Source organism: Danio rerio, chromosome 9 (assembly GCF_052040795.2).
Source record: "Danio rerio strain M-AB ecotype USA chromosome 9, GRCz13ab, whole genome shotgun sequence".
Classification (NCBI taxonomy): Eukaryota; Metazoa; Chordata; class Actinopteri; order Cypriniformes; family Danionidae; genus Danio; species Danio rerio.
In genome coordinates, this window is record NC_141029.1 from 38,510,145 (window position 1) to 38,524,667 (window position 14,523).

The 14,523-nt window shown below is 33.8% G+C and overlaps 1 protein-coding gene across 4 annotated transcripts in view; it reads left to right on the plus strand.

Annotated features, from left to right (window-relative positions):
- The window catches only part of lrp1bb (low density lipoprotein receptor-related protein 1Bb), a 631,192-nt gene that overhangs the window by 598,178 nt on the left and 18,491 nt on the right, over positions 1 to 14,523 (plus strand). For all 4 annotated transcript variants that reach the window (XM_087268160.1, XM_087268163.1, XM_087268161.1 and 1 more), the window contains 3 exons: positions 6,447 to 6,608; positions 10,020 to 10,194; positions 13,221 to 13,325. In XM_087268160.1, coding sequence (XP_087124286.1) covers positions 6,447 to 6,608; positions 10,020 to 10,194; positions 13,221 to 13,325 — 442 coding nt within the window. The remainder of the gene's footprint in view (positions 1 to 6,446; positions 6,609 to 10,019; positions 10,195 to 13,220; positions 13,326 to 14,523) is intronic.

The following is a 14,523-nucleotide window of genomic DNA, read 5'->3' on the forward strand; positions in this document are numbered from 1 at the left end:
TAAATAACAATTCCTCAAACTGAAACTACCACTTATCATTAAAAAAAAACAATAGTCATGTGCAGAAAAAATATAGCTAATAATTTCAGTAACACTTTCCTAATCCCATGCTCATAATAAAACTGTTTGGATAACTCGTTTTGTATAACTCTAATGTATAACTCTGTTTATAATTATTTATAACCAATCATAACTGTTCTGTAAATGTATCTATATCTAATGTAGACACAACATACCATGTATTGTATTATATTAACAGTTATAGCTACATGTAGGGCTCGTCAATTACACCCTCTAACCTGTCAAATGCAGGAAGATTTCACTTGTGACTGGTGAAACAGACACCCCGACAAGCCACTTTGGATGGTTGAAAAAAAATTTAATTGCCAGTGCTAGCTTGTCACCAAAGATTAGACTTTTAGTGCAAGACTTTTTGTCAATATGCACAGAAATCGGATCTTGAAAAGTACCAACTGATAAGTGTTCGACAAGCAAAAGAAAGCAAGTGAATACCGAAAAACTTCCGTGTTCATTTTTTTTTTTTTTTGTGCGAAGCAACGGTGCATGGAAACAAAACTGGTGCGGTGATTTCTCTTTGAAATAGGCTGGAAAGAAGTGGTGCTCATGCATGCACAGTCCTGCTACTTTTTAGGGCTCAAGAGTTTTTGTAAGCAACAGCGGTTGCTGCTTTTGATTTAACCAGTCTTTGAACAGATTATTAATGGATTAACTGTGTCCTTTTTGTTTTGATCCTATACCTATCCTTTAATCATTGCACACAGAATATTTTTTCGCGTTTTCTTTTGCTTAGTTATTTTTATTAATATGGTTTAATTATCATCCTTTACAATAACATTGCTCTAATTGGAGATTAACTCTCAATTTATCTATAGTTAACCGGTGATCTGAGACCTTCAGCCACAACAGGTTACTGTGTATAGTTTTAGATACAAGTAGATTTTTAGATACAATAGTTTATTTAATTTTTTTTAAATGCCAATTGTTTTTGTTAAATAAAAAGTTATGTTTTGCTTGTTTTGACTCATTATTTGAAAAGTGTGACAAGGAAATAAATAGTTTTCTGTGGCCAGAGGAAAAAAAGGTAAATCTTTAGTGTTTAGCCCTAAAGAGTCATGTTAAATAAAATCCAATGCAATGCAACACCATGAACCCAAAACTCATTTGTTCATGCTCATTGAGCAAGGTCATTAACACACACAACTTAAATTAACAAACTTAAATTAACAAGTAGGCATGTGGACACAAATTTGAAATCAAGTAATTTTCCAACAACAAAAATGTGGCTAGTGAAAAAGGCGAGTGGCTAGTAACATTGGAAAACTACTGGTCAAAGTGTCTGATCAGGGCTCAACAGTAAGGACTGCCCGATGGCCCGGGGCCAGTGTGAGAGATGCTCGGGACAGTAGACAGAATTGTTACTGGCACGATCGGGGCAGTGCTGCCTTGTCACTATATTTTAATAGACGGCAACATGACCGCGACATTAAATTATGAGGCTAAAGGAAATGTCTGTTTCTAACTTTGTGGAAACATTTAAATGGGTACAGCATGATGAAAAAAATTTGATGTTTTGCTTAGTTTGCTGTCACTTTTAAGTCAGCCACCTTTTGTTTTGCAATAAAATACGTGCACGTTTTCCATACTGCTATATTTTACTGCTAAATAAAACTACTGACATTAATTTCATTCATTCATTTTCTTTTTAAAGGTTTTGTCCCTTTATTAATCTGGGGTCGCCACAGTGGAATGAACCGGCTGACATTATTTCGTGAAACATTATTTAATATATGTGGCTAACTTTTTTATTTCTTTTATGGGGCCAGTGAAAATTTTGGCAGGGCAAGTAAAAATCTGAACCACTGGTCCAATCGGGCCAGTAGAAAAAGTCCTTAGCGTTGAACCCTGCTGATGATTAAAAGATTAATGTCAAGCCCTGGCTACATGTACAATAGTGTAATGAATACTTCTTAGTGATGCATTTCAATTTAAGTAAGTTAACAAATTGTGTTCTGTCAAATAAATTCATGCTTTTATATTTTTGATAAATACTGATTGTGATTCATCTACAGTTACTAACCTTTAGAAATGCATCATTAATGGCTTTAAGTAATTAGTATTACTATTATTTTAGCTACAATTGTATATAACTGAATAGCTATGTCATTATACTATATACTTGTGAATCATACTACAGTTACTAACTTTTAGAAATGCATCACTGAGGGCTTTAATTAATTAGTACTATTATTATAGGTATAATTGTATTTAACTCTATAGCTATAACTATAATTATTGTAGCTATAACAGTCACTATAATACAATATAATGATGATTGTGTTGTCATAGATACATTTATATTATGATAATTATATAATTATAAACAGAGATATAATTAATCAAGCATGAGCTTCATAGAAAAAGTTATGTTCCTAGTAAAAGTAAGTAAAAGTTCCTAATGTCTTGGAGATATGCTGCATGAAGCTACTGCAAAATATTTTGTGCCCGAGTTATTTTTTTAACGAACATTTAAAGAAAGGCATTATTTTTAAGGAAAATGTATTGTGTGTGCGTGTGTGTGCGTGTGTGTGTGTGTGTGTGTGTGTGTGTGTGTGTGTGTGTGTGTGTGTGTGTGTGTGTGTGTGTGTGTGTGTGTGTGTGTGTGCGCGTGTGTGTGCGTGTGTGCGTGTGTGTGCGTGTGTGTGTGTGTGTGTGTGTGTGTGTGTGTGTGTGCGTGTGCGTGTGTGTGCGCTATTGGTATTAAGGTTTATAAAATTATTCAAGGCAACAAATGGCCTCTGGTTTCTATGCTAATGTTCCACTGATCCACTTTCGTAAGGTATTCATTTAAAATTGAGCACTTTGGTCCCAAATGTAAAAGCGTACAAAAATTGCTAATGACAAAATCAGCTGAGGGTTGTGTTGTGTCTGCACCTCAATTAAAATTAGTCAAGTGTCATATTACAGCTTCATCTATCATAACCAATCAAATGACTGATGAGGCATGCAACAAAGCAATTATTCTCAACATCAGAATCCTCTAAAGTTTGATGCATCTCATCATTTGTTCTTGTGATTGTTAATGGCAGAGTTAGATGTAGTTTTCATTATTGAAATAAAGGTAGTTATTGAGCGGCTGCTCTGCTCTTAGCTCGCTGATTCTTGAGAAGTTGGACAAAACTAACTGCAGAATAATAAAAAAAAAAACTTTTACTGAGACAAACGAAACTACATTTGTGGATCATGCATATACTCTATTTAGCTACTGAGGCATGCTTTGATACAAGAAAAAACATTACCTTAACTTGTTGGCATTAAAAACATATTTCAACCAATATTTTAAACTGATAAACAAACATATTTCAAAATAGATTCTAATGTTAACAGACAACGATTATTTAACAAACAGAAAATAGGAAAAGTAATTATTATCAAACTATTCGTCTGATGGAGGTGACCATTCTGACAGAGTTGACACACCTGGCAGTGGTAATGAAAGACTACTTTTCTAATCATTTTAACAATCAAATTTATAGAATCCATTAATTATTGTATTTAAACTGTCACAGCAAACAGTGAGCATGTTATTTGTTATTGTTTCAAAAGCCTTTTTTCAAGATTTACATTTGAATTTACTTTTTTTTTCAGATTTAAGAATATTTTTAAGAATATCTGACGGTGTTGATATTTCGGACGTTTCTTTCACAAAACATATGGAGTTTATTTAGTTGATGTTTAGTTTTTCCTGTTGATTCTAGATGCCAATGCACCCCTCACCCTGCTTTAAGGGATATTTTACCATTCGTATTTAAATTATCCTAAAAATATCAAATGTACCTGAGCCTGTCTGACACTGATGTACTAGGTGGAGGTGGACTGTGGCACTGGAGTTCTTTAGAGTAATGACTGCCCCTTATATCCCCTGCATTATTACATTTTGATAAATGTCTGATGGTGTTGACATAAAATGGGGACATGCCTTTGAAATCTTATGAGACATGCAGGTGTCATTGGAAAACAACCTTGATGTGAGACATCATTAGGTGGTCTTTTTTTAAGCTTTATTATTAATAAAAACACATTTTAATTGCATATGAATGAGTGGACTCTTTACTCTTGCCCCTTCCGATTCAAGTGTTATTACGCAATTGAATGGGCAGTGGTTATGAGTTAATAGATATGGGCCAGTAGGGGCCTTCTGTGCTCTAGTAGTAGGCTTAGAAGGCTGTTATCATCCATCCACATGGTTAATTAGCTATACTCATCGAGAAGATTCTAGATCCAGATCTACATTACTGTTTTAGATGTAGTGGGAAAACAATAGATGGTAATAATTTTATATAATAATGATCAAGATATGTTAAAGCAATTAGTTATGCTGCCAGACATTCTATTATTAATCCATCAACAATAACATTTGTAATTCAAATATATACATTTTTCAACTTAAAAGCAGCAATAATTGGTGGAAAAGTCAGTAATAAAACTTTTTAAATATAAGTGTGTTGTTAAGTAATACTATGCAGTATTTTTTTTTAATTAAAACAGAACCTAAACAATTAATTCCACTACTGTATTGTGAATACTTTACCTTCTCATGCATTGGAGTTGTTGCTCTACATGCATATTGTTTTAAAGCATCTCAGGGCAGTTCATTTTAGATTATTTAATATGTTCTTAACTGATTAAACAGATTTTATACTGTAGATACACAGATTACTTAATGAGTCTGTAACAGAATTTGAAAGTTGAAGACCTTAATGGAGAGGGCAGTTTTTAATTAGTCAATGGCTATGTTGGACAATGATCATTTCACTGCAAAGAAATAAAATAAAATAAAATAAAATAAAATAATGTTAATCATCTAAATTATAAAAAAAGTTTATAGGTAAAATAGAGAATATTAACCTTTTTAAAGAGCCCCTATTATGCATTTAAAAAGGTCATATTTTGGTTTTGGGGACTCCAACAACAGTCTGATATGCATGAAAGGTCAAAAACACTTTCAATGTTTTATAATGTGCATTTATTTTTACTTAATTCTCCCAACGACTCCCATATGATTTGTTCAGCAATTCATTTGTTCCCAAACCCTTTCTTAGCATGATGCTAATCTGCTCTGAATGGTTCGATGACCCAGTCTACTGCGATTGGCCGACTGCGTTTAGCGTGAGACGGAAAAAAAATGCCTATCACAGCTTATCAACAATAATGAAGTAGTCAGTGCAGAGTGCATGTGTGATCCAATGCAGGAGTGCATTAAAGCAATGCAGTTTAACACCAGCATATTGCTCTATTCTTAACCATGACACACATTCAGTATTAATCCACACAGTGGCAAAAGCGGTAGCGAGATCGAATGCTGAATATAAGCAGAAGCGGTCAGGTTCGGACTAAAACCTGGCGAGAACGGGATTTAAAATTTAGTCCTAAGCAGATCTCTTGATGCAACCATTTTAATCACACTTATTACTTACACTTGTGAAATGGAGGAAGAAACTAATCCATGAATTTTGTACTGTAAAGTTCCTGTCAAGCTCTGACAAAGACCCATACATCAATAGTCTTTTCTGACCCTTACTTTAATAAACGGCCAACGAATCCCCCGTTGTAAGCGTGTAGATTGCTGAAGCACTCGTCAGAAAAATTACACAGCTCAAGGCTGGGGCTATAAAGCTGAGGTATTTTTTCAAAAATAACTTCAACCACTTTTTCCACTCTTCACAGCCTCATTTTTGGGAAGGAAAAGTAACACTAACTTTCCCTCACACTTCAGAGCACAGTGCCTTCGTGACATGATTCAGCCGGGATCTGCTACAGTGCTTGTCTTCTTTTTCTTTCTTCAGTGTTTGTAGGCAGGGCCGGGGTTTTTTAATTGTCCCGGGCGTGCAACAAATGGGCGGGGTTTGAGTTCCATACCGATGTCACACCAACACAACTAAAGACTCGTTACCCCACGATTCAGTTGAACCACTCTGAGTCGACTCTTTTATAGATGAATCAATGGTTTTAAACATGGTGCACTTTCAGATTTAGGCCTTAGCTGGATATTTTACTTCACTCAGAGCTGAGGTACACACTGCATGGAAGGTCATTTTCAAAAACCCACAAGAGGGGCTCTTTAATTCTAGGCATTTTCACTAAAGTAGTTCATTTGTTTGATGTTAAAGCTGTTTTTATTCAGGCTTCACATTAGGACCAATATGTCAAGTTAACTTCAATGATATATAAACTGGTTGTTGTACTTTCTCATAGATTCTGCTAAAAATAGCTTTTCTGCATACACTCCGGTTCTCGAATAGTTTCTGTAGTAAAAGAACAAAACATGCATAAAACATTTTCCTCTTGTTAGCTACAGTGCTAAACAGCTGTTACAAGCATGAATATTTTATGTGCATTTCTTCTCAATCTGTCTAATCCAATCACAGGGAAACCTACTTGCCGCTGTGTGACAGGCTTCACCGGCCCGAACTGTGAGAGGAGGATCTGTGATAATCACTGTCTGAACGGAGGCACATGTGACGTAAGCTCTGGAAACCAGCCAGTGTGCCGCTGCTTGGCAGAGTATACCGGCGACCGCTGTCTTTATCGTAAGTACTGTATCTGGAAGAGGTGACTTATGTGCAGCAGAAATGAAAACTACATTTTAGTCCAGTAGGTCATGGGTTCTCATGGCAGCTGATTAAAACCAATGCTTAATTCTGTACTATTACGATGCATATTTCAAATCCTTCTAGCATTTTTATTTTACGTATTATTTACTTATTTATTATTTACTACTTATTACTTATTTTATTCTTCCTGTCAGTTTCAGTAGTATCTGGATGCAAACTTAAAATAGGGGATATGCACAGCTAATGTTTCTTCCCATACCGATACGCTTCCAGTGAAGGTTATTGTGACTTTTTTCAATTTCGTAAGGTTTCTTTTAGAGCATCCATGTTTTAATGTAATTAAAATACAATCAGTAAATAGACATCTCAGTTTTGATATTTCAGGAATTCTTTTTGTTTGCACTATTAAGTGTTTTTATAAAATTTTATCAATTTGTGTAAAGATTTGAATTGCAATACAATTTTTTAAACTCCCCATTCTGCTTAATTATGCACTTTTTTGTATATATAAATAGCGTGAAAATGAACAAAATATTATCTATATATAACTAATATATATATATATATATATATATATATATATATATATATATATATATATATATATATATATATATATATATATATATATATATATATATAACCACTACTATAATAACTACTAATACTAAACCAATATAAATAGATTGTCGAACTCCCCTCTGTAAATACCTTTGCTTTGACAGTATGTCAAAAATCTTACGCAAAATGTTCAACTGTATTTTCAAAAAAAATGTAATTAAAGTATATGCAAATGTGCAAATATTACATGAAATAAGGCCTTTTTTTGCAAAAGTTGTAAAAGAAAAAAGGTTTACAACTTTTAAAGGCACAATATATCATATGAATTAGAGTAAGGCTGAAAGCTGTCAGCCTGCATTTACATGGTTCAATCGACCCAATTCAGATTTTTTTCTCCTATTTGGCACTATGTGGAAAAAATTACATAGATTCTGATTTACTCAAATCAGTTTCAGACCTTGTTCATATGTAGAAATGTATCCGATATGAATCGGATCTGTATCCTCGTGTTTGCAGTGTAAGCAGGTACACTGTACAAAATGCAGGGTTCCACACAATTCATTCATGTTGTCCCAGAACAAATCGATTAACTTAACGTAACACTTTTAAAAAATGTATGTGAATTCAACGTAAAAAAAAGTTGTCCCAATGAAATCTTAAGAATTTTGTTGATTAAGCTTATTTTAAATAAGCAGTTTGAACAAGCAAAAAATATATATATTTTGAGTGTAGATCGGACTTTCACATGTCAATGCGAGTCAAGCGTCATTAAAAACCATAGCGAATGATGTCAACTCTAATGCTTTCATTTAGAAACAGACTTCAGCAGAGTCCCAAACCTTAAATCTTTCTAGGACAATAAAGCTTTTATATTGTACAAATATTTAAGCATGTTAACGAGAGAGAGATAGAGAGTTCAACTTCCGCCACATACATAATATAGGCTAGATTAAAACGGCTGGATACATCACGAGCATAAATCACGCTATATGGAAATGATCTTTAGATGACCACTGGTTTAAAAAGGCCTAGATTAAAAGAAGATGGCCAAATGAGAACTTTTATGTCATAACTATAGTAAAACAACTTGTCAAAAAGAATATAAAAAAAAAATTAAACCCTGCAATCAGATTAAATATAGGAATGGAGAAAAAAAGAGCTCTTTTATTATCAGCTGTCAGTCAGCACCCACTCTTTTTTTTTTTTTTTTTTTTTTGCTCATTGCGCCTTGTGCCTTGTGCCATGTAAATTCAGACAATCAGATATGAGTCACTTATAAAAGATGATGTAAGCGGGTCATCAAAAAATGGTATTCACCTTATTCTCAGCTGGCGAGTGGGCGCTGCCATTTGAATCTTTTTGTCTCGCGACTTCCGGTCACATTCACTTCCATTCATTTTTTGACGTTAACAACTGCTCGTTACGCAGCTTGATGTTGCAATTTAATATTTTCTTATTATATTATGCTACTTGGTCTGTGTAGTCATGCAAACATTTGTTTGTTGAGCAAGTAGTTTGGCCATTTTCTGCCGTTTATTATTCCTAGTCATTTCTCCCATAGGCGACTGAATCGGAAGTTCTAAGACAATCGCGAAAACAGGCACACTTCCGCATTTTAGAATAAGGTCAATACAACCACAAAATCAGAATTGACCATCAAGATCTGCAGTGTAAAAGCAGCCAAAGTGAGAAGAGACCGCTGAAGTACTTGATGAGGAGAGATGTGACGTGGCATGTTTTACCATACTAAATACATTTTATGGTTCTGTTGTAATGCAGCTTTGTGCAATTTAATAAAATGCAGAACATATTAAACCATACTTTTTTCAATGTTTTCTATAAAACAAACCTTGAAATGAATGGTGTATGATACATGTCAATAGTTAGAATTGCCCTTTTTTAATAGATTTTAACATTCTTTTAAACATTTAGGATAATATAAATACATAAATCAGCAACATAATTAACACATTGCTAGTGTTTTGGGAATTCTTTATGCAAAAACATACATATCGTGCCTTAATGTGATCAAACTGCTGTGGAAGTATATGTTGATAGATGTTAGTTAATTGTTTTAATATGTTCACCTGCAGTATCTTGCCATAAGCACGATAATACAGTGGTAACATGGCACCAGTTTTACTTTAACAGTTTACTTCTTGAAATGCCAACAACATGAACCTCTTCCAGGCCTTAGCTACAGACCATTACTGGATGGCCAAAGTAGACATTGTTTGTGGGCAACCAATTAAGTCCATAAACTAACATTATGCAAATGTGTTACGATCACACATAGGCAATAACTATAATTTTCACAAACAACTGCATAGACAAATTTATAATTGGGACACTTTAACATCATTACATTGTGTTTATTGGAACAGTTGCTAAGTTTTCTCTCCTCAACTGGCAACAACAACAACAACAAAAAGCCAAGCGATAGCAAATATTGTATTTGGCTCTAAAGGGCATTTGCCAGCATTTGAACCATCTGTGCCCAAAGAGCTTTTCTAAACGCTGCTGTAACAACCTTGAGGTATTTCTGCGCTTTGCTGATAAAATGTTTGCAGTTATGAAGTCTTTGTTATTATAATTTGTTGCAAAACAATTTAATCTGAGGTTCCCGTAATGCATTTTTAGCGCTGTGCACCCAAGGGGCGACACATTTTCATCTTAGCACCAGTAGATATTTGATGCGGATAATTAAGTCTCATTACAGCTTTGTAAAATTCTAATTAAACTTGAACATAATATGAAAGGATTGTGCCCTCGTGTCTTAATTAGGGGCATATCTTGTGTGTTTTTCCATTTCTTTTTTTGTGACAGACATCTGTCATCACCACTGTGTGAACTCCAAGGCCTGCACATTATCCAGTTCAGGACACGTGGAGTGTGTGTGTCCCGCACGCTATGAAGGGATCAAGTGTGATGTCGACAAGTGCCTGCGCTGCCATGGAGCCCCCTGTATCATTAATGGAGACACAGGAGATGTGGCTTGCAAGTTAGTTTGCTTTTTGTTCATAAAGACACTTTTTATGGTTCAGTGTGGTAATGGTATTGGAATGGAAATTACACATTTCATCTAGGACTGGGAGATATGATAGAAAGCTAAATCTGTTTCGTATTTGTTCAATTCGAAATTATTACAATAATTATTTTTTCAATGTGCATGCTATTGCATTACAATCAGATTAAGTTAAAGTTACAATCAAATATATGTTATTATATACATAGTTAATCTGCAAATTAATTGCATATAGGTGATTCGTCCATGATATATTTGCATCTGTTGGAAAGTTCTATTTATAACATTCATTTCTAGCATTTATTTTCATATATAACAATTCAGTAGTCAACAGCCCTTTAACTGCCTGCTGTACCAAATGGTTGACCATATTTTAATTGTTTTAAATAAAGACTGGTAAAGTCATTTAAAGAATGACCGTTTTAAATAATGGGCTACACACAGCATTGTTGGTTTACAAAAAAAATCAAACAAACATAATCCTGTTGCACTACTACACTTGAGTTTGATCTCATTGTAAAAACAAACAAACAAGAAAGCATGAAATGTTTTATGGCATACTTCAAAAAAAAAAGATGATTTAGTGTTCAAAAATGATTTATTTTGAATATGGTTTCTGGATTTTTCAAAGTATATGTATTAATTCAGGTGCTTTTGCCGTAAAATGACATATCAACCATTTGTTAAAAGCTGATATTTTAGAAAAAAGATGCATTGAGTGTGTTTACTAGCGACATTAGGAGTTAAGAAATGCAGTCCAAAATTTGATTTATTGTTGAGGCAGTTAATGGGTTTAAAGCATAATTGTATAAAACTCATAGATTATTATTATTATTATTATTATTATTATTATTATTATTATTATTATTATTATTATTATTATTATTATTATTATTATTATTATTATTATTATATTTGGTGCACAAAAATGCATCATGTTTATGTTTGTTTTAGACAACACAGTACCATTGTTTTAACTCAGACGTTTTAAGAAATCAATACTTGGTTTAATAACTAGTGATGGGCAAAGATTAATCAAGATTTATCCAAATTAAAGGTTTGTTTTGACATAATATGAGTGAGTGTGTATTGCACATGTTTATTAAATAACAGCGATTTACATAGATAGAAGCAAAACTATACAAAAATATTGTTACACAGATATTTATATTTTATATCTAAACATACACATTTATTCATACACATATATACATATATTTTATATCTTTCTTTTCATTTAAATTTTAAATACACATATATTTTATATCTAAATATAAACATACATTTTCTCAAATATATGCTAGCATGTGTGTATTCATATATAAATGATAAATATACACAGTACACACACATAAGCTGCGTCCCAAATGGCACACTATAAACTTATGCGCTATGTATTTATGAACTTACACACTCAACAGCATAGTACAAGAATGTGGTGCCATCTCAAATGGAACACTAATGGTTATTTACTAAGCAGAAATTTAAACCGTTTCCCAGATGATGTTTGTTAGCTGCTATATTAGTGAAATAAATGACCAAACTACCAAAAAATACCTGCCTTGAGTATAACCGCATTTACCATTGGGACGAGGTATAATCCCTCTCGTGGATGAAATTTACTTTCACCACCTAAAATAAATAAAAGTTATTCAACGTGCGCCCGACAGCTCTGCCCCTTCTGCTACGTGAGCAAAACTGCGACTGTTGAGTGCGCAAAGTGTCCATCATTCCACACTTCATTTTACTGGCTGAATAAGTGCATCACCCGGGTAATTAAAGTGCACCTACTATTTTAAGAGTTTGTAGTGTGAACACACTACACTATTACACTATTTATACTACTAAATGGCATAGAATAGTGCATAAGTATGTGATTTGGGACGCACCTATACAGTTGAAGTCAGAATTATTAGCTCCCCTTTGATTTTTTTGTTTCTTTTTTAAATATTTCCCAAATGATGTTTAACAGAGCAAGGAAATTTTCACAGTATGCCTGATAATATTTTTTCTTCTAGAGAAAGTCTTATTTGTTTTATTTTGGCTAGATTAAAAGCAGCTTGAGTTTTTTTTTTTTTTTTACATTTTAGGGACAAAATTATTAGCCCCTTTAAGTTATATATATTTTTTCAATAGTCTACAGAACAAACCATCGTTATAAAATAACTTGCCTAATTACCCTAACCTGCCTAGTTAACCTAATTAACCTAGTTAAGCCTTTGCATGTCACTTTAAGCTGTTAAGAAATGTCTTGATAATATCTAGTAAAATATTTTTTAAGGTCATTATGAAAAAGATAAAATAAATCAGCTATTAGAATTGAGTTATTGAAACTATTTTGTTTAGAAATGTGTTGAAAAAAATAAACAGGGGGGCTAATAATTCAGGGGGGCTAATACTTCTGACTTCAACTGTATATTATGTCAAACAGTCTTTAATTTTGGATGCAATTAATTTTTTCCCAACACTAGTAATAACACTGATTTTTAATCACAACATTTGTAATTCTGACTCATTTTATTTTTTTGCAAATATTATTAATTGAAATAATTGGCATGTTGTCAGACATTTATTGATTAAAACTAATTTTAACATTTCACTCAAACCCACACCTAATAAATCCAGAGAAACCCTGAGAATGTAGGTCTCTTTTCAGTAGCAATATACAGTATGTATCTCAAAATCATGATTCTTTGTTTAAAAAATTAACTGTGGCATAACATTACATTCAATTTAATCAATGAACTCTGAATAATCACCCAGCCCTGGTTTCCCTAAAGCAAATAAAATGCAGAATTGATGTTGTGCCATTACATCTGCGAAATATAACAAGGACAATAAATCTCCAGCCACGTTTATAACATTCGTGCAGCTCATTCTGTTACAAAGGCTAATTTCAATCAATTATTTATAGGCTATCCTGTAAGTCCACTCACAAATGACTCCTAGGTTTATGCAACAGTCACATTTTTAGCTCATGCAATTTGTTCTCGTTCTGCCAGCTGTACCAGCGGTCGAATCGCCTCCAGCTGCCAGTTGTGTGATGGCTACTGCTATAACGGAGGCACCTGTCATCTGGACCCCGACACCAGCCTACCCTTCTGCCAGTAAGAATGACTAAGTGCCTGCTTTTGTCCGTATTCCAATTCTCAGCTATTAGAGCCACACAGCGAACGGCCTTGGAAGCCTTGGCATTCATTTATAAAAGTCGTACAGATGTCAGAGACTTGTAAGTTTCCGATCAATGGGGCCCAAAATGACCTCAGCAGGGGACTCTACACTGGCACTTAGTCTGACAGAATTAAAAAGCACACAGGCATAATTAGCCAAGCTCTTATGTGCCTAAAAGTCTACACTCGGTTACAAATCAAATTACTTCAAGCCTCAAAATCTTTTTTTTAATAATAAATTTTTTATATAGTTAATATTGCTGAATATGGTACAATACTGGGTATCAGGGGTGGAATGGAAAAAAAAAAACATTCAGATGTTCGCATCATGCAGCCATACACTGCATATACTCTAGATTTTTCTTTTAGCATTTGACACTGAAGAGAGAGTTTGTAGTGTTTTATCTGACAGAATCATGTTTATACAGTGGCCTCACATCAAACGGAGGAGTTACGTTCTAAAAATAAGCCACAATAGCTGAAATCTGCGAACATTACAGATGTTTTAAGGCTGTAAAACTGAATCTAATAAACCAAAGATGCATGTATTCCATAATGGTGCCCTACAGTTGCGTAACTTAGCATGTTCAGATTTTTGTGAGATGGTTAGCATCTTTCTCTGCCTTTGAGGTGCAACTGAGTTGTGTTTTAGGGTGCAAAATGTCTCATCGACATTGTGGGTTTTGTTGTGGAGAAAACTGCATGGAGGAGATTGATTGGTCACAATTTATTTTGATGGTCCATTTGTGGAATTTAAGTCACATTGCATCTACATGCCAACTAATTCTCATTAGATTATAAGTAGACTGTTGGGTTGGGGTTAGGGTTAGAGTAAGTTGACATGTACTTGCAAAGTTTCTTATGGTCATTTAAATGTCTGTTTAGGAGCAGTATCAACAGATATTAAGCAGACAGTCTACTAATACTCAAATGGACCATCAAAATAAAGTGTTAACTCATTTAATTATTGATTTAAAATAAGGAAAAGCTGTTGAGCTCTTATCGCTAGGCAGACACTTTCTTTGTTATGTGCAAGAGCTTCTTTGGCTTCATTTTGATAAAGATGAGGTTAGGCTCACACTGTGCCGGAGCTGCTGACAGGACGTCCACCCTGTGGACTTGTGTATATTGGGAC